The 27,182-nt window shown below is 37.5% G+C and overlaps 1 protein-coding gene across 8 annotated transcripts in view; it reads right to left on the minus strand.

Moving 5' to 3' along the window:
* ACACA (acetyl-CoA carboxylase alpha) overlaps positions 1-27,182 on the minus strand; it is a 342,930-nt gene that overhangs the window by 104,280 nt on the left and 211,468 nt on the right. For 4 of the 8 annotated variants that reach the window (XM_058446054.1, XM_058446052.1, XM_058446051.1 and 1 more), the window contains 9 exons: positions 21,739-21,762; positions 18,927-19,070; positions 18,053-18,149; positions 17,035-17,148; positions 11,702-11,758; positions 11,416-11,460; positions 4,718-4,759; positions 3,436-3,651; positions 2,466-2,621 (listed from right to left, as the gene is read on the minus strand). In XM_058446054.1, the coding sequence (XP_058302037.1) occupies positions 2,466-2,621; positions 3,436-3,651; positions 4,718-4,759; positions 11,416-11,460; positions 11,702-11,758; positions 17,035-17,148; positions 18,053-18,149; positions 18,927-19,070; positions 21,739-21,762 (895 nt within the window). The remainder of the gene's footprint in view (positions 1-2,465; positions 2,622-3,435; positions 3,652-4,717; positions 4,760-11,415; positions 11,461-11,701; positions 11,759-17,034; positions 17,149-18,052; positions 18,150-18,926; positions 19,071-21,738; positions 21,763-27,182) is intronic. The other 4 variants (XM_032163071.2, XM_032163077.2, XM_032163075.2 and 1 more) reach the window with 2 other exon arrangements.

Raw genomic sequence — 27,182 nt, forward strand, 5'->3', positions numbered from 1 at the left:
TTCTTTCTTGGAACAAGTCAGGGACAATTACATGCTGGCCTGGCATTTCAGTGGTTTTCTCTGGATAATAACACCCAAATCTCTTCAACTCCTTCCTCTTTCCCAATTATATTCATATTCTATATCAAAGATCTGCAATATCTAAAATTACAAGCCATGGGATTTAAGAGGAAGCTCCAAATAAGAATAAAATCTCTAGCTAAATAGCTATTAAGTAGCATTTATATGCATGGTAACTATGTTTCATTGCACTTACAGGACTTTAAATCAACACAGCAATTACCACCACAAGCTTTTTTCCATACAATTTTATTAAACTTTATAATATATGTCTCTTGGTAAATTGCACAAATTAAAGAAAGGCAATTTGTAGGTGGCGCTAGAACATTCTCTCTAAACAGAGCTCTGAAGCTTGGCCACTGCTAAGTCCATCTAGGATTTAAGAAGATGGGGCAGATGTTCCCACGTTTCTCTGAGTTTATACCAAGGCAGCTTAATGCTCTCAGTTTTTAGGGGTAGGACAGTTATTTTAACTAAATGGCCTTAGACATGATTTCTTGTTATTTACATGCTAAAGCAAAACTTTTTTCCCCAACATGGCTGCATAGAACATAATGCAGCTAGAACATGCTATTCGAAATTAATGTTTCCTTTAATGAAGTATCTTTCTAAAATGCTTCCTCAACTTCTTAGAAAATCAAGAATATCTTACGTTCCCTTTCTCTTGTGGTTCTTTAGCAGCATGTGCCACCCTTGCAGTTTGTTTCTGCACCACAAATTTTAAGTTAGAATGAATTTCAGAGAGTTAAACTCTCTATTATCACACTTGTTTGTTAATCAAGAGATATTTATCCATTCTTTTCTTGAGGGAACAAAAGCCAACAGAAAATTGGCAGCTATCTATCATTAGAAAAGCAGAGCCAGTGTATATGGGTGGTTAGAATGAAAGCAGAGGCTGATCTGAAAAACTCAGAGAAAAGGTAAGCCAAATCTAAAAAAAATACAGCTGTATAGTGTCCATGCCATGTTTTAAGTCTCCCAGCTTATTAGTCCCAGAATGCTTAGGAGAAGTTTTGCTTAAACTAGATGATGAGATTTGAGTCAAATGAGTAGCCCTGACCTTGGCGTTCCTTACAGGCTAAAGCAACCCATCATTAGCTTGGAATTTTGAAGGGAAAAAGGTAGAAAACTACTTCTCAGATCTCAGATACTAAGTTCAAGAAGCAAAAGTCTACCAGGCATGATGACTCATGCCCGTAATCCCAGCACTTTGGGAGTCTGAAGCAGGAGGATCGCTTGAGGCCAGGAGTTCAAGACTAGCCTGGGCAACATAGCAAGACCCTGTCTCTATAAGAAAAAAAGAAAAAGAAAAAAAAAAGCAGCAGCAGCAGCAGCAAAAATTCATGCCTACAATTGATCTTGAAAAAGGGAGATACTGGTTCTCCTATCCAAATTCCACAGTATCATGATAGAAAGAGTTAGAAGGGGCCAGGCACGGTGGCTCACACCTGTAATCCCAGCACTTTGGGAGGCCGAGGCAGGCAGATCACTTGAGGTCAGGAGTTGGAGACCAGCCTGACTAACATGGTGAAACCCCGTTTCTACTAAAAATACAAAAATTAGCCAGGCGTGGTGGCACATGCCTGTAGTCCCTGCTACTCGGGGAGGCTGAAGCATGACAGTCTCTTGAACCTGGGAGGTGGAGGTTGCAGTGAGCTGAGATGGTGCCATTGCTCCAGCCTGGGCAATAGAGTGAGACTCTGTCTCAAAAAAAAAAAAAAAGAAAAAAGAAAAGAAAGAAAGCATTAGAGGGAGCAGAAACAGAGAGCAGCCTGTCTTTATTATACCGGGGATAAAAGGTCAAGTACAGAATCACCTTGTTTTTCTTCCTTAAATTATATAGAATGCATTTCAGAATAGACCCTCAGGGAAGAAAATATACATAATACATGTGAAATTCCTTATCAGCCAAATTCTCTCCCTGTGGAAAAACACTAAAGAGAGCTGGGTTAGACACTTTGAAAAGGTGCATTATCTCACTAAGGTCACCAGGTAATTAACATTTAGTGCACAGAAGCAGTAATTTAGCCAAAATGCTTAGTAACAGTAAAATTAATAATTCCAGATGAGAAATAGTAGGGAATAATACAAAACAGGACCACTATTATGGCAAATATCATAAAACAGGAACCAACAAAAGAAAATGTTTTCACGTTTTTGTACTGCTTATACAACAAGCTAACACCAAAACCTTCAGTTTTGAGAACTGTTTTTTCAATGGCTATATCAAATTTTTGACACTGTCCCAGAAACTCAATCTTATAAACATTCTATAAACTTTACAGATTAACGGCACAACAGCCTGAACAAGGAGTACCTGTTTCCAAGTCCAAGTGAGATAAATATGAATGAACTTCTGTGCTTATGCTTGCTAGTGCCGGGAGAGAAGCTAAGGAGAAATGTACCTTTGACGGGTCCATGATAACCGTGGGCACAAAGTTGAGGAAGATGTGGTTACAGTCAGTGCGGACATTTGTATTGTTAAAAGCAACTTCCAACTCATCCATGGCTTCCAGGAGTAGCCGTTCCCCTTCATTTTGCAGATATTCAAAAGAAGCTTCCTATACAGGAAGAAAATAATCAACATTAATGTAGTTTAAAAGAGGCAATAAAGAAATGGCTATTATAATCACTTAAGCGGCAGTATGTCATGAATCATAAGGCACTTGGTGAAGACATTGTTTATCTTTCTCCCTAGAGTCAGTCCAGTAACCACAGGGAGCAGGGGCAGGCAAGGGCCAGATAAAGAGTCCATGTTAGCCCTTTCTCCTTACTCTTAGTGTATCATTCCTTTCCAAGAGGTAGAAATACTGGGCATCCCCATAGCTGTAAGTTCAATAGGATGATATTTCACATATGCGAAACAGAGCTATTTAGAAAGGAAAAGCTGAAGAAAGGGTACAGCTATGAGATATAATAATAATGAACACATCAGGAAGTGCCTTGCTATATACAGACACTACCCATACCTCTAGACAGGTGTACAATGGGATCACCTCTTTCCTAACTTATCTCCTTATGCTCTATCATCTCCCAATTCTTCCTGTGATTTTTCTGTTTGTATGCTTTTTCTTTTCTTGAGTGCTATTATGCTTCTGCTACCAAGAAAAATCAAATTAAAGTGGAAAAAGAGCCTTCATTTTTTATTTTTTTTCAGATGCACTTTCTGCTTTGTAAAAAAAAAACAAACCTTTATTATATGAAATATTTACTTTTGTAAACATTGAAATAGAACAAGAACCTTGATTCAAAAAATGAAAACCTGATTTTTTTTTATGCTCTCTCTCAGCAGAAGCATAAAACCTAATTTTGAATCATATCTATTACTCTGTCCCTTCCCTCAGGGATAACATCCTATTAAAGTACAGCACCCACCTTGGTGACCAGATCAGAATGCCTGATGATTGCACGAACAAAGAACCTGTAGTCTGTCACTTCTGTGCCCACTTCCACCTTGGCTGCCCCGAGATACAGGTGCATCTTGTGATTAGCACATGGAATGGCAGTGAGGTCAAAATTTCTCATCCGGTTCAGCTCTAACTGGAAAGCCAGAGCAGGTTCCAGATGACGATAGATACGATCCTCCTCAAACTGAGTACAAGAATCAGAGAAAAAACAGCTCACAAGAGGCAGTTACAAAACTATACTTTGAATGTGAATGTAAAAGAGATGCCTGAAAATAGAGACATAAGCTATGATGTGCTAATGAGCAACAAAAATGAGCTACGTTCAAGGCTAATGCTATAGCTTACATAAGATTAGGCACTAAAGTACCTATTATGTAGGTACTTTATAGGATGATATTCCTAAACTTTCATCATTTATGATTTTACAAGTGGTGATGATACGCATTAAAAACAAACAAAAAATCCTCAATTTCCTTAGAAATCCTACGGCATTTAATGTCTTTATATAATTCATTTTTATATTAATTACAGACTGCTTCACATTAATATCTACTTCACATGCCAATGTTTTGAGCTTACTCAACTAATCTAAAAATTTTCTCACTTATGATAAGTACAAAGGACACAATAAATACTCAACAAACAAACATCATACAATTTTTTAATTAAAGAGATATTTGGCTTTGGAACACTATATCCATAGATATATAATGACATATATGTTTTTTAAAAGTTGTATTAGTATATAACTTTACTGTATTTACTGTATATGTTCTGTATGTTTCAGTGAAACTAAAGTATTTTTCTGGAATACATATCAATTTGAGTGAATGGAGAGAGAGAGTCAAAAATATAAGCCAGTAACAGGAAGAAAGCAACATGGTCTGAAGTTTTGTATTTTAAAATTGAAAAGCAAATTCACATAAAATAGAGTTGAGAATCAGTTAACTATTTGTAGATAACAAGAATGGTCCTTTAATATCACATCATTAGGATCATTCTACAGGACAAGGATGATTTGGAAAGGTATCACCTTCTTTGAGTAGCTCAATACATTTGGTTGTTTCTTAAACTAAACTCTTTCGGAAAGGAATCGGCTTTAGTTCTAAGACTCATGTAAGGCAACAGGAAGCACAAGTTCAATAAGAGAAAAAAGAATGGCAAGAAGAACATATGGCAAAGATAAGCCACTCTTGGGCTGTTAAGAAAAAGTAATTTTTTTTTTAAATAGGAAAGAAATCAATCCTTACCTTATCCCTTGCTCGGAATGTAAAAAATTTGGGGAATTCTCTCTGTATTAAAGAAGGGGGAAAAATGTGTCAGTAGTTCATAGACATGGCTCTTTGGAAACAAACAGTATAGAAACAGTTAAGCATTTAGAAGACAGTTTTCTAGAAAACAAGCTTCTTACCTAAGCTTAGTCCAGGAAATATGAATGATCCTCCACATAACCATCACTTTGACCCCGTTTCCAAATTTGAGAATCACCACGTTATAAACCTAATTTTAGTATCTACCCTCTCCCAGGGGGGGAAAAAATGTATGTATTTTTTAAATCTCCCAAGTGAAAAAATTTTTTTTGCTAGATATTACTCTTGGCACAACCTGGCAAATAAAACCAATATACCCTTGTGCCGCAGTCACTGCAATAGTAGTTACTGGACTGATTTCCCAAGTTTCTCTTTAAGAAACTCTTAAAATGTAAACTAGTCAGACAGTATAGAGTGCTCAGTTCATGATTTTCACACTCATTCTCAAGTCAATAATGTCAAGGGTTTAAATGATAACATTTGAAGATGAAGAAAAATATAAGATGCTACCTTGGTCACTACCACTATATGTATAGGAAAGAATGAGGTTAGCACTAGTGAACTTGTAATCATTAGGTCTTCCTGCTTTTTTGTAGGGCATTACACACACACAAAAACCCAATTTACTAGAACCTTATTAATTAACAAAGATGAATTCAATTAGCAGAGTTCATTAGTTTCTGAAATTTAACTTACTAATGCCAAATACCCCTGTTTCTCAGATGGGAAGCTCTACTGGCAGTGCTGGAATCAAATCATTACTATCTGCCTCTACGGGAGGTTTCATTAAGCATCTTCTTCATTATGAGTGCAATATAATCAAACACTTATCAGTACAAGGCAGAGAGACTGGGACTAGCTGCCTACATATCCTCAATGAGCTTTAGGAACTGTGAAGGAAACATGGACTGAAAATCTTCTGGTGAGAGGTACTCTCATGTGTTGTCCCATCTGATGCTCTCAACAACCTCTAGGGGTAGATATTGTGACCCTCATCTTACAGAAGCCTTGGCTCAAGTATATGCTCAGAATCACAGAGCTAGAAGATAAACTTAGGTCTCTCTAGTGCCAGAGCCCGTGCCCTCTGATCTCTCAAGGGCAGAGTATTACCTTTCTCTTTTTATTATAATCTAAATTCCTCATTTAGAGGATTTCTCTTTGATGAGACAAAAACACAGAAATTAAGACTTTAAAAAGCAGAAAGCAAACAAAGCAAAACTTATGCTGTAAACCTGTGGTTCTTGAATTTCCTGAAAATTTCCTGAATACGTTCCATTAAGTGTTACACCTCACTCTCACCTTAACTAAAGCTTGCACAGTTAATAAATCTTTTTATCTTTTCCTTGGTATTTTAACTGTAAGACTGCATTTAAAAGGTTTCTAGGAGCTCATTTACCAACCTCAGGGAAATCCCTTTTTAAAAGCCTTTTTAAAGTGGATTTTACACAGGACTGAACTTCTCCTAATGAAGTTTTGTTCTAAATAATTCTCTGACCTCTCCTCCCTGCCATGAGAGTGAAACACATAGGAATGACTCCAAGGTTAAGTAAGATGCATTCAGCTGAGGTGTCAGTAAATATCATGCTCATGGTTTTATATAACCTAGTTTTGTGAGGTACAGCTTTCAGAGCATTACCTAAAAAGTAACACATGTCAAAAAAGGAAGAATGACAAAATCTTTCCATGGAACTCTCTGAAAGAAAAGTCAAGGAAAGTGATAATATGATATTTTACGCACACACTTTTCTATTCCGCCTGAACTATTATTAGCTAATTAATTAAAATGTTTGCTTAGGATGCCATTTATTTAATTATGTACATTTATAGGATCAAAACCATTTCCTTTCAAAAACAAAACAATAGTAATAAAAAAATGCTTTCTTTTCCACTAAACCAATTAAGAAAATTTGTAGTAACTGAAAGGCATATAAAGCAGTTTGAATGGAAATGCCTTTAATACAAATGATGAAGAAACTGACTAATTCTTGGCAGAGGTGGGCAATGACTACAAATTAGAAAAACCACTTTCATTAAGGTTAGCTAAGAAAAGGTGTCATGAGATCATATAAACAACTTTTTTTTAAAAAAACTTCTGAGTAAATTTGTAACTCCCAGGTAAAATCCTAATTTAAGTATTAAACATTCAGAACAAGAGATGGCAAGAACCTCTATGCAATGGAAAAGTGGAACTACTAAGCAATTCTTCAGTGACTTGGAAGTCTGAAGACTCTTAGAGAAAGTAACCTCTTTTGGCACTCAAAAACCACAGAATCACAGAAAACAGAGAAAAGAAGAAATCTAAAAGTCTGATCCTACGGTTTTAGTAAATTCTTTTATCCTATCTCATCCTCATACTGCCAGTTTTTCCACTGAAGGCATTCATGCTTATTCCATCATCAATGTATTTGCTTTCCAAGTATTCTACTAGTGTCATGGGCAAATATCATAATTGAATGTACACAAAGAAAAACGCTCTTAGTGTTCTGGTACCAAAAAAACAAAAGAATGCAACGTTTCACAGGAAGAAATTATGCTCCTGCTGTGTTCTAATCAGCCAACCATCATCAAGACAATCAAAATAATTTGCCCAAATTAGCCAATCAAGACACCCTGCAAATCAGAGAATGTGAAAACCTGCAACAAAAAACATCATAGCTGATTATGATACTAATAATCGTGTTAAAAACCTAATGAGATGAAGAAATTGGGAGCTTGCTGGCGCAATTCTCTTTTACCTCAACATGCTGAGAACTAATTATATAGACTGTAATTAAAACAAAAACCCAAACCAACTCTTCTGAAAACTAATAGTCGGTCCACTACCAAACAACTATCTTAAAAAAAAAAGAAAAAAAGAACTACTAATTATGATAACTGCTCATATAGTGAGCTCTTCCTTCAAGGTCCAAGTAATCCAAAACATTTCATTTTAAAGTGGGAATCACACAATAGTCATAAAACAACAACTGTCTCCCGGGAGATTTGTAGACATTTTTTTTAAATCTCATGAAATTTTACAAGAACAAAAGGTAACATTTTATTAACAGATGTAAAACTGTTTGATTTAGAATCTTACCACGGTTTTAGGACCTAATGGGGGATAAGAAGTCCTGAAAATGTGTATTCCAATGTCCTTAGCCAAACTTTGCTGAAAAAAATATGGAAAGCTTAAAAAAAAAAAAAAGCATAATATTATATCCCAATTAGACAGCACTTTCTGCTGAATCTTTTGGAATTCCATTCCTAAAATGTGAGTGAAACTAAGAGAGAGTGAGTCAGTAAGTTTTAACTAAGAGAAAACTGTGGAGCTGCAGTTTAGATAGCTGCAGAAATTCAAGAAGCCTCTTTTCCATTCAAGGCTTTGATCTTTTTTCTTTTTTTTTTAACATCTTGTCCATTTTTTTCTTTTATTTTTTCTTTTCAGATGAACATCATGATCTACTTTATTTTTTCTTAACAAGGATATATTTACAAAAACAGACTTGTTTTTCCTCAAAGTTTCTGTTTAAATATCAATGTTAGGCAGTTATTCAAGTTCCATTATGGGCACTTGATTTAATTAGATGGTTATGGAAACAGAGTCAACTCCCAGCCTCCTTAACACTGGTGAAGACTGTTGTCACAGAAATAATCTCCATGCAGGGTCAAGGGACTAGGGCGGCAACAGACATACCTGTGGGCAGCTATCTGGGACAACTGTGGTTAAACTACGAAGTATTGTAAATGCTTATAGCAATCACTGGCATCCAAATCAGCACCGAGCAATATACACAGCTCTCTAGCAACCTCTACTCTGGCCCTCATTTGTCTTGTTCTGGTTCTGAGGCAATTTGAAAGACCAACAACTATATAACAGCACAGCTTGCTTTATTCCACTAACCAATGGGCTTGAATCAAACTTGGTAACCTTCCTCCTCTCCTTGCCCCCTCAAGTGCAAATTCTCTCTTCCATTCAATAATATAGGGACTTCACAGCATAGGACAGGGGAGGCTGCATACATCACAGTGGATTACCAAGAAGCCAGAGAGATCAAGGGATTCATCTCTGACACTTCCAGAAAGCTTCCTCTTTTTCACAGTACACTAACTATGGGGCAAGCACAATCAGATGACATGACAGAGGCTAAGCATCCTTCATGAATGTCAAGCTACCGTCAGCAAAAGAACTCACAGCAGCACCATGACGGTGACCCCCACATTTGTACAGTTTCTGCCAAGGCTTCCTGGCTAGTGTAGATCCTGGATTGTATAATAGATTCTGGATGGAGTTCGGTTTAATAGTTGCCCTTGTACCTTGCAAAATCACTTATCATTTTTAAAGGGACTCACATAAAAACACCCCAACTTCTCTGCCATTCAATTCTTCAGAGCAAATCTAGTCCTCACTTAAACCTTAATGTTCTCTATGCTCTAAAGCAGCTTTTCCTACACTCATGACAAATCAAATCACTTGATAATTTAAGTGATTTCCCACTTGATGCCACTATAAATAGGAATCAGACAATGATTGTCACGGAAGATCCCCTGCTGGCCTTATTTTCTAGCCGATTTTGCCTATACATGTCCCTATTAAACCTAGATCCAGAAATATCAGGAGAGCAGAGAGAAAAAAATGTTTTAAAGCTGTTAAGTATACTCTTAATACTAGGGCATATTTATAACTATACACTACAGATTCAGAGACAAGAAAGGGTTTTTTTATGTGTGTTACATATATGAGAAAATGTCAGTGAGAACTAATCACTTTGGTTTTTTAAAAATTGTAGTGGACAGTTTTAGTTGATCAGTGTATTTATTATAGAAACCAGTTAGTGTGCTATAGATGTGAAGATTCTATCTAATCCATTAGCAAAAAGGAAAACAATTTTACAAATTTAGTGTTATTCCCTAGAATATGCTGTTATTCTAAAGTCGGTGATAAAAAGCACAGTAATATTTAAGAATCTAGCACAATACTCTTCTAAAATCCAGGGCCTGGCTCTGGCATGTCTACTTTAGTTCTGATCAGCATCTACCAGCCACAGTGTTTGTTCATGGGCTTTCATATTCTATCCCAAAGTATCAATTTTATTCTCTAAGCCCCTGATTTTTCTTCCTAAAGCCCTAGGGTTCTTTTTAAGCTCCTCATACTTCTCCACTGACTACGTTTCCTATCTAAAGTTATTGATTGATATATATCTACACTCTGCTTGATTTCCTGACATCAATAACACAGGGGAATCATGTAGTCCACAACATTTCCTAAAGCATTTCAGAAAATCTTAGCTCTCTTGCTTCTCTATAGACTAGACCAACAAGGTGAACTGTATGAAGGAAAACAAAATGTCAAGTCCTGAAAACCTAGTAAACAAAAAGGTAATAAAAGCAATCACACATAGGTCCTTGAGTTTAGAAAGTCCATTCCAGAATCTCAAATGCTATCTTCATTGCTGCAAACAAGCAAGGCTTAACAACCAAATTATCTTAATTGCTAAAACCAAACCAAACAGGCCGGGCACAGTGGCTCATGCCTGTAATCCCAGCACTTTGGGAGACTGTGGCGGGCAGATCACCTGAGGTCAGGAGTTTGAGACCAGCCTGGCTAACATGGTGAACCCCTGTCTCTACTAAAAATACAAAAATTAGCCAGGTATGGTGGCACATGCCTGTAATCCCAGCTACTTGGGAGGCTGAGGCAGGAGAATCGCTGGAACCCGGGGGGGCAGAGGTTGCAGTGAGCTGAGATTGCGCCACTGCACTCCAGCCTGGGCGACTGAGCAAGACACCCTCTCAAAAGAAAAAAAAAGACTTCTTAACATCCTCTAGAATCTTAGTTAGCTACATTAGAATCAATTTTTATGAAATATTTTGATTATAATCAGTCATTTTGAAAACGACATGTTGATTCCAAACTGGATTTCTGGCCTTACTGCTGTCACTGTACTGGGTATGATCATATGGGTATACCATAGTTCGGATGCCAAGCCATTAATTCTCTTTTCAATAAAAATTTTAATCTCATGAATATTAACAGTTAATTCAGTTAAATGGGAGAATAAGCAACAGAGTGTTTAATTTTTACTTATTTCCTGTTCCTAGGATTAACATAAGACAAAAAATAGCAACTTGGCTCTGTCAAGGCATTTTAAATAACAAATCATTGTTCTTTAGAATTGAGACTTCTCAATAAAGAAGCCAAAACCACAAAATGCAACTGGCTGTTCTTGATTATTGATTCACTATAAGTACAGAAGAAATTACTAGTTAGCTTGTTTCTACCTTATTCATCTGGATAAATGCTTACATTCATTCTTAACTATTTCTCAGAGATATACTGAGAATTCATTATAGGGTTAAAAAAAGGAAAAACCTTTAGCTGGAACACTTGATATAAGAATTAAAAAAATTTTTTTTTTAATTAATAAAGGGCGGGGTCTCATTATGTGGCCCAGGCTCATCTCAAACATGTGGGCTCAAGCAATTTTCCTGCCTCAGCCTCCCAAAGTGCCGGGATTACAGAGAACTGAATATTTATTATAATAATTTCTAAAAGAAGAGGGACCAAATATCAGTCCAGCCCTTCTAACATATATTCTGGTTAAATAATCAGTGGCAGACAAAACAGTAAGTAATCTTTCATTATTGTTCATTTTACTTACATGAAATCTCCGATCCACCTCATAGTTGACCTGTTTTCTGAAATCCTTTCAAACAAAAGACAGAAAGGAAAGAAAGACAGCAGAAGTTGGCAATTAGTAACAAAATCAAAAACAAATTGAGTAAAAGATGATGAGTTAAACTGTTTTTTAAAAATGAAACTTATAGAAAAGTGGTTATTTCTCTGCATAAATTCTACTAGTAAGCATAAGATTACAATCCCATTTTTTATTAAGTTGTAGCAGCAGCATAAGAAATATTAAAGAGGTACAATTCACATGTCAGTACCTTTTGTGCAACCAGGAAAGTAAGGCGCCGGATCCCATGGTCAACCAGGGTAGCTTTCTAGGAGCAAAAACATGTAAAACAGAAGATAGATGAGATTTCCATTCATTCTAAATTTTATCCCATTCAGCCCTTGTAAGGCTTTGGTGGAGTTAAATATGCTTTTTGGTTATCTTTATCTTAGCTTAGTACCTTTAAACTTACAAGTGAACAAATTTCAACCTGGCTCCTAGGACTAAGTCTTACAAAATAAATTTTATATTGATTTGGACAAAACTGAAAGAGAACTTTGTGGAGGAGAAAGGGTGGTATGAAGTCAACTAAACTACCTCAGAACTGATTTACACAAAGGTAGGCCACGACACAATTTATGATTACAGAAATCATACTGTTGGGCATGTATTCAAATGTAAATGTTAATATTGATAAAGATGCTAAATGAAATAAGGTAGAGAGAAAAGAAGGACTTTCCATAAAACATAAAACCCAAGTCGTAAACTGTTTAGATTATAGATGTTACCTACCATCAGATACAGCATCCCTAGAATTCAATCTAACAAATTGTAACCTTTCAGTTTTGATACAACAGTTCCCCCTTACCTTACATGAAGGCATTTTTTTAAAACGGTTCTCTTTTAAAATTGTTAAAAGCAACATTTAATAGGCCTTTAAATTTAGGAATTATTCATGTCTCCACTAGGCATAGGCGACTAGTATATTAGAAGTCAACAGAAGGCCGGGACTGGTGGCTCACGCCTGTAATCCCAACACTTTGTGGGGCCAAGATGGGCAGATCACTTGAGGCCAGGAGTTTGAGACCAGCCTGGCCAACATGGAAAAACCCTGTCTCTACTAAAAATAGCAAAAAATGAGCCAAGTGTGGTGGCACATTGCTGTAATCCCAGATACTTGAGAGAATGAGCAAGAAAATCGTTTGGACCAAGGAGGCAGAGGTTGCCGAGATCACGTCACTGTACTCCAGCCTGGGTGACAGAGTGAGACTGCCTCAAAAAAAAAATAAATAAATAAAATAAAATAAAATAAAAGAAGTCAACAGACACCAGTAGTTTCAAGACAGCCACTTATATGATCATGTCTTGGGCATCTGGACCTAAAGCCTTCCTCTTCCCTATACTGCTCACTTGCTTCAAAAGGCAGGGACAAAGAAACAAATTAATGAATTAAGTAAAAGACATGTGTTTAGCGGTCCCTAACAAAGAAGGATTATAACAACAAGCAGAAAAGCAACCCCACCAGTTGAATGACCTGAGAAAACGTATGAATAGTACAAATAGAAAAGTAATGTGGACTTTCACAGCCTATATCCAGACTTTAGTTTGACCACATTTCTTGCTATAACTCTAACCAAGAGATATGTTTATAGGCCAGTTCTTAACATTCATGATATTATATATTTTTTAAAATTTAAATTGTCTTCCCCTTATAAGGAAGCACATTCTTGGGTTATTTTAATTTCTTCAATTCTGCGATCGCATTGCTGAGTAATAAAATTAATTTTATTAACAGCATAAATAAAAGATAACTGGAAAAATTAATTTTCTATAAGCAAATAATAAAATAATAAATTATCAGGTCAAATATAAATAAATTTTGGTTTAACTGCATTAAAAAATTATTTGTACTGCCATCACATGCCTTGCTGTAAATAACCAAGTATTGACACAACAATATGAAAAAAAAGTGTCGAAAGAAAGGAGGGGTTTCTCAGTGTGGCCAGGAACAGAAATACTTCTTCTGACATCAACAAAGATTCCACTACAGTCAAGTCCTTCAAAGACAAGCATCAATAGCTATGTTCTGGCAAGGGAAGAAAATAACTTTAATAATGCCATGATTTAAAATCAAAATTGTTATTGCTTTTAAAATTCCACAAGTGGCTGACAATAACAGCAGAGCAACAGGATTCTGATTACATTGTAATAATGCGGGTCTCACAGCAAGTCCACAGCTATTACCCAGCGATTAGGCGTCAGCACCTGGAGAAACTCCATTTACACTGACTGCTTCAATCTCCTCCACAAGTCATTTACAAATATATGATCCTAATTTCTATGAGAGAAAAAAAGACATGCTGGGACTAGAAGATTATTTGGACAATTTGGATCAACCTATTTGATAGTTTAACGTGTGCTTTAAAAAAAAAAAAAACTTTTTCTAAACTGCTAGGAGCATGGTCATGAAGTGAAAAACAAAACTAGTTGCCACTTCATCTTTTGTTTTTTTCTTAAATTGCTTTTCTTTCCTTTTCTTTCATATATATATATATATATGAAAGTATATATATACATATATTTTAACAAGGAGATGAAAATGCCAAATGTCCCTGGATAAGCACAGTACCTGATGCAGTAAATAGCTTCTCTATGCTTAGAGTGTCAGCACAGTCTACCCTTACCTTTCTAAATGGCCTTAGGCAAAGACATTGGATTTCTCTGTGCCTTAGTTTTCACACCTAGTCAAGGAAAAGGGTAATTTCTTATTTCTCATTAATGTTACAAACATATGTAGTGAATGTAAAAAAATTTTTTTTTTTTTTTTTTTTTTTTTAAATTGAGATGGAGTCTCGCTCTTTCACTAGGCTGGAAGTGCAGTGGTGCAATCTCGGCTCACAGCAACCTCCGTCCCCAGGTTCAAGCAATTCTCTTGCCTCAGCCTCCCGAGTAGCTGGGACTACAGGTGCCTGCCACCACACCTAGCTAATTTTTGCATTTTTAGTAGAGACGGGGTTTCCCCATATTGGCCAGGCTGGTCTTGAACTCCTGACCTTGTGATCCGCCCACCTCGGCCTCCCAAAGTGTTGAGATTACAGGCGTGAGCCACTGCGCCTGGCTGAAAATGTCTTTGTAGATCAACATGTGTTGATAAATATGACACTTAGATTTGAGGGCAACAAAAAGTGTCAAGTTGTGGTCAAATTATGGAAAAATACTCAAACATGGGCAATTAGTGCCTCAAAACCTAGGAAGAAACTTTCATAGATTATTTCATGAAGCAGCAGCAGCAGCCACATATAACATTAAGACTCTTCCAGGCCGGGCGCAGTGGTTCACGCCTGTAATCCCAGCACTTTGGGAGGCCGAGGCAGGCAGATCACCTGAGGTCGGGAGTTTAAGATCAGCCTGACCAACATGCAGAAACCCCATCTCTACTAAAATACAAAAATTAGCCGGGTGTGGTGGCGCATGCCTGTAATTCCAGCTACTCGGGAGGCCGAGGCAGGAGAATCACTTGAACCCGGGAGGCAGAGGTTGCTGTAAGCTGAGATCGCACCATTGCACTCCAGCCTGGGCAATAAGAGTGAAACTCCATCTCAAAAAAAAAAAAAAAACCTCTTCCAGCAAAGATTACCTTGATCACTAGCTTTAGGTTAATTTTATGTGGTCACTGGCCAAGGGCAAGAAGGAAGGTAAATTTCTGTCTACAGAAAAAGCCCTAGGCATATCCCCCACTTTCACTTCTCTGGAAGCACCTTTTCCTCATATTGGCCACTGCAATCCCACAGTTAGTTTAAGTGCTACGACAGCATCATGGAATAAGTACTAAGACTCATAGTCATCACAAATTTACCATTTTTTCCCCTAGATATCTACCATTGGCATTACATGATGTGAATGCCAATGGTATGAATTGTCTACACCACTGAATTAAATTCTGAAAACATCTACTGAGTTCTTTCTCTGCAACAGGTCCATGGGCTAAGTGCTGTCCACTCCAAGAGAACATATGGGTCTTGCCATCAAGGGCAGTTTAAGAGGACACTTTGCCATCTATCACATATCATAATGAAATATAGCTGTAGATTATTGTTTTAAGCATGCCTATCCTGTCCCCTCAACTAGACTATAAGCGTCTTCAGGGCTAAGAATGTATTATTTACTAAAGTACCTAGATCTGTGCCCCCTACACCTGGTATCAAATCCTTAAATTCTAGTATTTGCTCTATCATCTTCTAGCTGGTGACCTAGGGGTCTTAATTTCTCTGAGTTCCAGCTTTTGCCCATGTGTACAACTGGAATAATTCCTGACTTATCTAACCCCAAGGAATTGTGGTAAGATGCAAATAAAAAATTTAGGTAGAATTTTTTTTATAAATAAAAGGCATTATTATTGCTAATAAATGTATGCTAACCAATTAGGAATTCAAAGGAGGAACATACATTTTAGTTAGGGCTACTCAGAAGTCCTCATTGAAGAGATGAAATTTGAGACAGTTCTTAAGACAAGCAAGATGTAGAAAGAAAGGTGAAAGAAAACTTTCTAGGTAAGAGGAAGTCAAAGAAGTACAGTAAATGAGGCACATTAGACAATGAACACAGGTCTTTTCACAAAATAGCAAAGGCTACATGTTAGTCTTTCAATAGGCTGATGATGTTGAAGCTAAAGTTAAGGAGGTATTCTGAAGGTCAGAGAGAATCACTGTTAAGTGGGAAAATAACATGGTAAGAGCACATTTGGGACATTTAATTTTGTGGTAGTGAGCAGAATAGAAACTCTTTGGAGGGAGAAAGTGAAGGAAGATAAGTAGATCACAAGTAAGCCTGCTGCGGTGCCTCAGGTGTAAGATAGTAAGGGTTTGAATTAGAGATGGCAGTGGGAATTTTAAAACTGGAAAGAAGAAAAAGAGAAAGGGTAAAAAAGACTGCAAAGAAAAACTAACAGACCTTGGTGACTGACCAGATACAAATAAGTATGTACAGATTGTGGGTAGAAGGGCAGAATGAAGGAATATCAAGGAAAAAGTCAATGACTTCTGAATGATTGGGAGTAAAAGGTATAGTGAATTGTGAGGTTTTTTGTTTTGTTTTATGAGGGGATTGGAGAGGGATGAGACGAGGTGAAGGAAAATGATGGAAAATGTCATTTAGACTATGGCGTTTGATGTCAACAGGAGATATCCAAGTGACATAAAATTGAAAATAGGATAGGTGTATAACTGATATTTTCAAAGGAGGGGAGGGGAAGACACAGAAGGGACCTAAGGGGAGTTTGGGCTTAGACATGTGGAAAGCCACCAAAGGAAAATACTTGGTAGGTGATTCAAAGTTCAAGACTGGAGCTCTGGGAGAGATTTAGGAAGATAACTTCCCTTAAAAACATTTTAAATATTTGAGGTCTATATCTGTTGACACACAAAGATATTCATTATATATTATTAAGTTACTTTGGGATTTTATCCCTAAATGCAGAACTAGCCATATTTCTGAGAGTTATGATAAAAGACATAGCCATAAACTAGCAACTGATAAAAGGATAGCTATGACGCACAGCCAGTAGGAAAGGGGCCATCACAAGCTTCCACCCAATCAAGAACTTACATTTTGCTGGGTAAATTCTCTGAACATAGCTGCCAGCCTGTCATCCTCAATATCACAGTCAGTCTTGATAGCCACATTGAGAATGTGAATTGGTTCATCCCTGGGAACCTGTAACTCAAGAATACAAGCCAAAGAAATTATGAGGCTGGCCAATACAGATGCAGGTAGAAGTTATAATATTTGGTAGAATACCCCAAAAAGAGACACACTCCACAGGATATTTTGGTTTGCCCAGCAGTAGGAATGAGCAAATTGAAACCACTGCCCAATAGCCACAGAGAGATTAAATAAGGTAAAGAATATAACTTTTAAAAGATAACGCAGCAGAGGCATTAGTAACAGGTGGCCCAATCTTTACTTGGCATGAAGTTGAAGATTACTATGTCTCACCTTTTTTACCAATAAAATGGGGGTGAAACTATTTGCCACATCTCTTCACAGAATGTGAAGGAAAATGGGTGATATAAGCCATCTGGACATATTCCCACATAATATATTTCCTTACAATTTATCAAACAATGGAAGTATCAAATCATGAAAAAATAACATCATAGAGAAAGAATAATTTATTTACTGATAAGTAAAAAGAAATGACTTAATAAAAAGACAAAGTTTTAAACAAAATGCCTACTTTTTTTCTGTAATCTAAAGTCCTCCATTCTCTGAGGACTATGATTGCACCGCTATGCAAAAATATAAGCCATGGCTGAGTAAGAATTCCAGCAACCAAAGCCCAAATCCTTAAAACGACATTCGGAGGTTCAGAGGCAGCTGCAATGGACATAGCGGAGACCATTCTATACTACGGACTCCAAAATTAATATAGTTTTTTTAAGTTAGGATTTATATTCCACTTGTTTCCAGAAAATACTTTGGTGAGGCATACAAAATTAAATACTATAAAGTGGGGTAAAAGGATGAATTCTTTCCTACAATAGTTCAAAGTCAGAAAGATAGTATACAGTACAAGTACCATGTCTGAGGGGAACAAAGCAGTCTCCCAAAAGGGACATTATACCTTATCTTCATCATAAAGAGATGTGTGACCCGCCTCAGGGAATGTGGGACTCTGCGGTGGGGAGTCAGAGAAGCAGCCCATCACTTCATCAAAGATCCTAAAAAATACAAGAGAAACACCCACCATGAAAACCCAAGTGGCAGGAAACTAACACTGCCATTGCCAGCTGAGTCTAAAAGAATAATCTATCTTAGCCTGGACTCAATAGTTAACTGAATAGAATCACCAGTGGCTAGAGGTGACATGCAAAATTTCACCAAGTGGCAGAAATTAGGAGGATGGATTGTTTAAACTTTAATAAACCATATGTATTTTTTCTTTTTTAGAAAGAATGATCTAAAGCTTTTTTGTTTGTTTTGTTTTCCTCATATGTAAGATATGAGCACTGCTGTCATCATCGGTCTTAAGGCAACAGAAAGTGCCTGGAACTGGAGTAGTGACAGACCAATGTAATTACCCCTCCCCCTAGGGTAATGCATCAGTATACATCAAGAGATAGATGCTGAATGCATTTAATCAAAAGATGTATCGTCTCTTGTGGGGCTCACTCTAGTGTTATGTTTAATTTCTCCTGACATTTCACTCATCACAGAGCAGACAGCTTCTTCTGTTAGCTCCTCAGGAAAAGATGGTTTTTGTTTGTTTCTTTTTTTCTGACCAGGCCCATACTACAAGCAGAGGCTTGTAGAATCTGAATGACAGGTAGAAATGCAAGGATATATACCTCTCCAAGGGCATATACAGCAAGGGTTACATCTTTTTAGCTGGCTCATGGCTATTTGGGAGACCTTTATTCATTTTGCAGAAAGCTGAGACCCCAAAACACAGATGTCCATGGCTCCCCTTGTACAGACACAGTTCCACAATGTCTTACCTGACAAAATCTTCAAAAGTCCGAAAAGAGACCATTCCGCCCATCCGCTGACAAGGTGGAGTGAATGAGCTGTCCAACAGTACATCGCTGACACTAGCTACATGGGTCATGCCGTAGTGGTTGAGGTTGGAGGAGAAGGACATTCTAAATGGTAATTCAATCATGTTCATTAGACACGGAGGGTAGGAGCAAGGACTGGGAAAGTAACAGTAGGGAAAACGAACTAGGAAAAAACTCTGAAGTAGGGTCAGGTTGCAGAGCAGATTTGGTTTTTTTACCCGCTATGGATAAGGTTGTTTTGCTGGATTCATGTTAACCCTTTCTTTTGAATTTCCCCATATAAACTATATTTTCATCATTCCAAAATTCCTTCAAATAAAAAGCTAAGGACTGTTAGGAATTTCCAGGCAGTTTTAATACAATTACATTATAAGATGTCCAATGAATGAACAGCACATAGGGGTTAAAAACCATCCTGCATCTTCCCCCTCCCTAAAGCATTCCCTCCTTTAAAAGGAAGTAAGCAAGCCAAGTGAGTTGTAACTATGCAATGCTTAAGGCATTTTGTTTTCTAGGAACTGTAATAGAGTAACTATTCACAGATATATAAAGAGATAGGTATATATATGTATGTAAAACAACAATTGTATTTAAGTCACCTGGAATGGTTTAGTAAATCATTATATAAAACATTAGGGTATAGAAACAGGTCACAGTCTATAAAAGGAACTTTACTGAGGAATTTACTTTTTCCTTTAATGGGTTGGTAGGGATAGTTATTGGGGTTACAGTTCTCCGTTTTTGAAAGAGAGCTATTTTTCAACCCCAAATTGCATGTTTTTCTTTTCATAGTTAAACACTTCTATACCAAAACAAAAAAATCTCCATTGAAGGCCCTTAATAATTTCCAGCAAGATACAAAAGGGCAGAGCATGGGTCTCAAAGTATGTGTAAGCATGACAAGCAGCTGCTAAATGGAGATGCTTGAAGAGAACTGAACTGATTTGTTCAATCTAAAAACAATGAATCTCTATATTTCTTGATGCACCTTAACAGTATGTACTGATAAATAATACTGTAAAGTGTTTCTGAATGCTCAATCAGGACAGCCTGTTAGGAAGGAGCAAGCTAAAGGATGCCTCCAGGACTTGCCTGACATGTTACCAGCATACCGATCTGAAGCAAGTTCAGGGCAAGGCAATGGCACTTGAATTTGGGGAACTGCCCCAAAAATCTCCTTGAAGTACACCACCTGTGGTGTTGCAGGGGGAAGAGAGACGACAACGTGGACTTGATATCTGGGTACATACTGTACCCTATTGCAAATCATAATTACAAGGCAATGGAATTCTTTATAGGACGGGAGTGCTGCTCACACAGACTATAGAGACTGACACTCCAGGTTTTTATTCCTTTGGCGAGTGATGACTATGGAAAAGGTACATCATCTTTTGACAGCACTCGGGAGTAGAAGGCAAAGTGGGAGAGGAAACCATTGATACAATGAATGAAACAAACAAATGAAACACACATCAAGCAAGTCTTACACATGGTGCTCACTAGAAACTGGGATTCAGAGTTGTATTACCACAGAAGTGCTATCATCCTCCTCTTTTCTAGGATCACCAAATATATTTACTAAAAGAGCAAGTTTGTGAGGCATTGTATCTTTTCTACTTGCTTGGCATTAGACAGGAAAGATAAAAGGGTTCCAGACCACATTTAAAGGGAACTCCCTCTGAAGAAGCTAACAAACTATGTTTGTGGCAACCATAGGGTTAAGTAGCTTTTTCACTCAACTGAACCCCATGGGAAATATGGACTATTCAGTTTCCCCTCACTGCTATGCTTGTGAACCAGGGCGGCTAAAGACAGGCAGGAATGAGCCAAGCCCACTCACCAAGGGAAGATTACAAGACCAATTAAAAGCATTCCCTTTCCTCTCCACATCCAGATTGGGATCTAAAAGCTATGATTAATTTTGATTACTTAATATTTTAAAGGGAGAGGGACAAAATAAATGTAAATCTATAAATAGTTCCATGTGTAGCTGATTATCTGCAAAGACCTTGCCATCGACTTACTATTGCTTTTGCATTTTGTGGATTCAATTCCAATCAGAATTGTTATCCTCTCAAACTTGCATTGTGTTGCCTTGCTTGGTTCAAGAGACAGGAGAAACCCAAAATACTAAAATATTACTTATGTTATATTAGCCTGGAAACCTCCACACAGGGTTAAACACATCAAAACTTAAATATACTTTTCCAATGTTAATCTTATTATAGGTCTGAAATAAAAACTGACTATCATTATAACATTTTAACACTTTAGAAAATTAACTAACAAACTGATAAAACATGAGATCAGCTATTTCTGGATCTGCACTCCTCTAAAAGGAGAAGCAAATTAGAGAAACTAAAAATTGTAAAAACTGTGAATAATTTGCCAGGATAGGAGTAACCTTAAGGGTTTCTCCACTGAAAGCCCCAAACTACACAGAGAACTTAGCAAAAGAAGATATTGCTAGCAAGGCCGAACATAAGGCAGACAAACCCCCTATCATATACAGCTAGATGGGAGCTTCTCCATACTGAGGCTTTTCAAGTAGTGCTTTTTGAACAGCTGAAGAAAAGCTGAAGACATGTTTTCCAAACAGAAAGAATAATTTAGTATGTCCAAAGGGGAGCTCAGGACTCCCTAGCAGATAACACATTATCATGTCAAGTGTTGTGTTATTTTTTTCCTGGTTTCACTATTCTAAGTTACATAAAGGTGCTTTTAATTGGAAAAGAAACTAAACATACGGTACCTGTTTAGCGTAGGGATGTTCCCTCTGTAATTAAACAACCACAGTTAGTTACTGATAGGTTAGTGAAAGCCATAATAAAAGAATTGTCAGAGCAGATACAGACCAGTCATGAAGAGCTCCAGTTTGGCAGCTCTGGCATTCAGCAGACATAATTAAGTGCTCATTACCCTTCAGCCCCCAGGATGCCTCCAAAGAGGCACGCTCCTAACCTACCTCACCACAGCAGCTGTTGATGGAAAGGGTCAAAATGTATTTACCATGGATTTTAAAAATAGCTCTATTACCAAAAAAAAAAAAAAAATGCAGAGTAGTGGTAAAACACAGGCTGATGAAAATTAATTTAAGCTATATGATATGGTATATTAACTTAAGCTTCAATAAGAAATATAATTCTTCACAGGATTCTTAGAGACTCTTCTTTCTTGTTCCTATTACTGAAGGTGTAATAAGGAGGTCCAGGGAAGTTGATTCCACAGCTCCTCCTACCTTAATCGCTTATCCAGGATATGTGACAGACCTACAAATTCTCCACCAAAGAAAAGTATCCAGGAATCTGGGTTCCCAGCTACCTGTTCTAAGTCTTTTTAACCATACTCTTCCTCCCATGAAGGAGAGCAGTGGAGAGGGTACTGTATTCTAGGCGCTTAAAAGAACTGAAAATCATGCAGGAAAGTAATGATAAATGATTCTATGATCAGAGCAGTATAAGTTGTTAAAATTAATTAATACTTTGTAATTAAATGAGTTTAGGGTCATAATGATTTTAAAAATTGCTGTTAGCTTAAAAACTCTAGGCCTCTCATAAATAAAACCTTATCTAAATTTGACTACCATAGAACTTCCTTATAGAGAATGTGCCAAAATCATGAAAGGAAGACCACGATAAGAAAAGGAAACTACAAGGCACATCTCCCACATTCTCTTTGGCCTTTGCCACTAACTCCTTTTAAAAGATTTCCCCAACTGAAAAATAATCAAACAAATAAAAACCTTTATTTTCAATGTTAAATGGGCAAAGTTATACTTACCACCTACAATTTAGGGGCATTGTAAGGGGGCTGATCGGTTGATATCTTAACCTTCTAACATTCTTTTATCAGCATTTAATCACTGTTAGGGTTTTCTAGCACACAGAGGACTTAATGGGCAGAACATAGTGGGTGGTGCTGATGATATGTGGGAAGGAAGATAGAGGGAGGAAAATGATGCACTTTCCATGGCAGTGGAAGGAGCAGAATAGACTGAGCAGGCCATATAAATAAAAAGCTGTGACATATCACTGCACACAAACTGTATACCTCATGTGATTTGTGAGTAGAAATGCTCTTTGCATCAAACCTGTATCACAGAGTGAATTCATAAGGCAGCAAGAGCAACCTCCGAGTGCAAAAACCTGAACTTTTGCTGTTTGGATTCCTTAGGCCTCTCAGGAGAGTGGGTTTGATTTTTACAAGAGATCCTTAGTTATAATGCACTTGGGCCTCAACAATACAGAAAAAATATGCACAGGTTCTAGAACAGAGAGAGGTACAGCTGAACAGAAAACTAACTGCAGATGCTAATGAGAATAGTCTTCCTTTTAAGATATAAAGGATGCTAAAGAAAGGGGCCACCTGCACAGTTTCTTACCATGAATCTCAGTTCAGAGAGAACTCTACAACCAAAAAAACCTCAGGTTCCATTCATCCGGGTTTCTAGAGTTTAGAAACCAGTATAATCCCTCTCAACTGTTAACAAATTTCCTAATCTAATAAAATAATCTAACTGCTTCTGTAGCTACATTCTAATCCCTTTGGGAGTCTTCACAGGATGACGGCCACGTTTTAAGTAGAAAAAGGCCTGAACTGAAAAGAACACCAATAACAACAAAAAGCCAGGCTTTCTCCATCAGCAACTCTCAAGCTCCTACAGAGAGCCCCCTGCTGCTTTGTTATAAGAATTATGCACCATCTACACAGTATGGGGCAAAAAGCAAAAACTCCCAACATCTCTAATTTTTAAAGGAATGGTCCCAAATCAATCATGTAAGTAGGTTTAGAGCCAGCTTATCCATTTTGGTAGAATAAGAATCTGTGGGGATATAAGGGAGATAAGCAAGGAAGGAAGGAAGGATAAACTATTAACAGGTAAATACTTAGTCATGTCCATAATGATCATTTACATTTTTTTTTCTTTTTCTTTTTTTAAGAAATAGAGACAAGGTCCCACTATGTTGCCCAGGCTAGTCTTGAACTCCTGAGCTCAAGTGATCCTCCTATCTCAGCCTCCCAAAGTGCTAGGATTATAGATATGAGCCAGCAAACCTGGCCACTACATATTTTTATCCTATACAAGGGCTATATGGTCAATTTAAGAATATGACAAATGTGGCATATCGCACACTACTGTGATACACCAGAAAGCTAGATTAACACTCTGTACCAAAAAAAAAAAAAAAAAAAAAAAAAAAAAAGCCACACACACAACTAAGGGAAGAGATTGTATAGGAGTCAAATATTCCATTTATGTAGCTGAAAATAAAATTTGCCACATCCCACTGCATACTCATCACGCAAAAATAGTCAAATTAGGCCGGGCACAGTGGCTCATGCCTATAATCCCAGCACTTTGGGAAGACTGAGGTGGGTGGATCACTTGAGCCCAGGAATTTAAAACCAGCCTGAGCAACATCTCCAAAATCCATCTTTACACACACACACACACACACACACACACACACACACACACACACACAAGTTAGCCAGGTGTGGTGGCACACAGTACACCTGTAATCCCAGCTACTCAAAAGGTTGAGGTGGGAGGATCGCTTGAGCCAGGAGGCAGAGGTTGCAGTGAGCCAAGATCATGCCACTGCACTCCAGCCTGGGTGACAAAGTAAGTCTCAAAAAAAAAAAAGAAAGAAAGAAAGTAAAATTGCTCAATCTTTGATAAGGCAATCAATAATATTTTCAAATACGTAAATGGGATATAAATTCACTTCTTATCTGCTATTTGGGCTATTCAAAACACTCATTATAATGAATCTTCATTTACAACATTTGATAAATATTAGAACCACTTTCTTTCTAGTAGATTAGCTCCATTTTACAGATGTGATAACCAAAAAACCAAAGAGGATGCTTTCCAATGACATTGTTCAATACAGTGTCATAAACCACAATCTAGACCTGGCATTTTCTCATCTCCACTCTCCAAGTTAGCATTCCACATCAATATAGATTTTAAAGAAAGACAAGAGAAATCCTATGAATTCTGAGGTTCCTGGCACTAAGTCACCTCTGATTTTATTGCTCTGCCTTCCCAGAATGGCTGGAGAGCTTGCTTCAACATGAATGCAAAGTCAGAGTTGCCGCCTGCTAGCTGAACCCTCTTTAATTTAAGGAACACTGACTTCTCTGGCAGCCACAAGTTCTGTGAGCCTTTTCACCAACCCTTCCAGCTGAATTTCATTTGGCTTGATCCTAGCTGGCCCTACATAAATCTTTTATCATATAAAAATGCTCCTGATTCTTTTGCTTCCTAACTTGAAGAAGAAAAAAAAAAGAGCCTATACGAAAATGATGGGGATGCATGCAAACAAGCAGTGGTTACATCAAGCTGTGACTGAAAGCCAGTATAGGGCAACTCTTTTGAAATCAGGCAGCAAAGCAGAATCAGAAGAGGTCGGCTGAATAACCTACTAGCAGCCACTAACAGCAGTACCATAGGAGAAAGAGCAATTTGACTGGCTGTGACCAGTGGTGGTCTCTTTGCATGACTATATTTCTGCAGGAGAATCCAAATCAAGAACTGTAAAACACATGTGAACCATGTATTTCTACTGGCATCTCCCCCACCACCTCCTTGCAGTTCAGATGCCCTGATTCTACTGCAGAGCTTTAGTTTACAATAAAATGATCATTACTTCATTCATTTGCAGTCCCTCCAAAGCCCCTTCTTTGCTCTGTTGGAAGATTTTGCTCTTTCTGAAACAAGTACACCAACAGAGCTACGGCATATTACTGTTGCCTGCTGTATAATTAGCTACGAACCCACAGCACAAAACTACAGGGATTTACAGGTGTCCTGGATTCTGCTTTTCCTTCCCCCCGGACTCAGCTAGTCCTCCTTGACAAGAAGGACCTTGGGCTACCTTAGTGATATATTGAGAATTTTAAACTCAACTCTCCAATCTTACAAGTCTAGAGTGCCAAAATAACACAGCAGAGACTAGAAGTTGAGCCATGGATACAGGAAAGCACTTTGGTAAGCACTTAAACCTGCTAAGAATCTTCTCTTCTGCCAGATACTTGCATCTTATCAGCAGACTACCCTGAATGAAGGAAGCAAGCACTGTAAGATTTCATTTATTTATAGCTCATTCTGGCTTGCGAACTACAACAAGTGCTCCCACTGCAGAAACAATGCTACAAGTTGGATGACTTCTGAGTATCTCAGTACTATCCAAAGAAAGGTCTAATCTCTGGGTGTTAAAGATTATTAGAATTCTTGAGAATGGCAGTTGGCTATCAATTAGTCACATGGAAGGCTCCTGATTTCTAACCTTCCTTACGAATAAAAAGTCCAGAGGCCACCCACTGACAGCTGAACATTGAGGATGGATGCCAAGCAGCCTAAACTCAGCCATGACCAAAACACATGCTATCAGGGGAAAACACAGCCGACCTCTTCTGGAGGTAAGACATAAGAAAAGGGAAGTATTTGAATTAAAACATTAACACAGAAGGCCAAATTCACAAGTAGCAAATAGCAGAGAAGGTTCAATGGAATCCGACTTAACTAAAGCACGGATTTCCATCTACGAAATCGGTGGAAATAAACACCAATAGGTCCTCACCCATTATATATGTATAGAAACGTATAACAAAGTACACTTCCATCTCCTGCATCAAATGTGATGCTTCTTATTTGAATCACAGATTAAAGGTTAAAAAGATTACTCATGTTCACTAGCATATATTAATTATAAAAATCATTTGGAGTTTTAAATTGTGTACTCCCAGACTGTCATATTATATTATATAGAGTCATATGCATAGGCACAATTTATGAGATAATATACTTTACATATGTTTGTATAAATATAGCTATATTTTAAAAGATCAAATACTAGTTGACTGAAGAATTTGTTTCCAGATTATTCTGAGGCAGTTAATATGCCCAAAGCTTAGTGAAATCCTGAGGGTCAAATGATTCAATGAATTGTGCAAAATACAGACATTCAGGATGATGCTTCAGTGTAACAAGCTTTCCCATCTCCAGCACCAGTGAGTGATACTTAAGTTTCTGAATAGGAAAAAAGACAGACATATACAAAACTTAGGCTCTAAACCCTAAGACTCACTAGGGAAAGAAGGAGAAAAAGGAATATTCAGTGCTATAATTTGAACTCCAGGGTTAATTCATGTAAAACTCACTAAAGGGCTGGGCTCACAGAATCTTCA

This window comes from Hylobates moloch, unplaced genomic scaffold (genome assembly GCF_009828535.3).
Source record: "Hylobates moloch isolate HMO894 unplaced genomic scaffold, HMol_V3 SCAFFOLD_10, whole genome shotgun sequence".
Lineage (NCBI taxonomy): Eukaryota > Metazoa > Chordata > Mammalia > Primates > Hylobatidae > Hylobates > Hylobates moloch.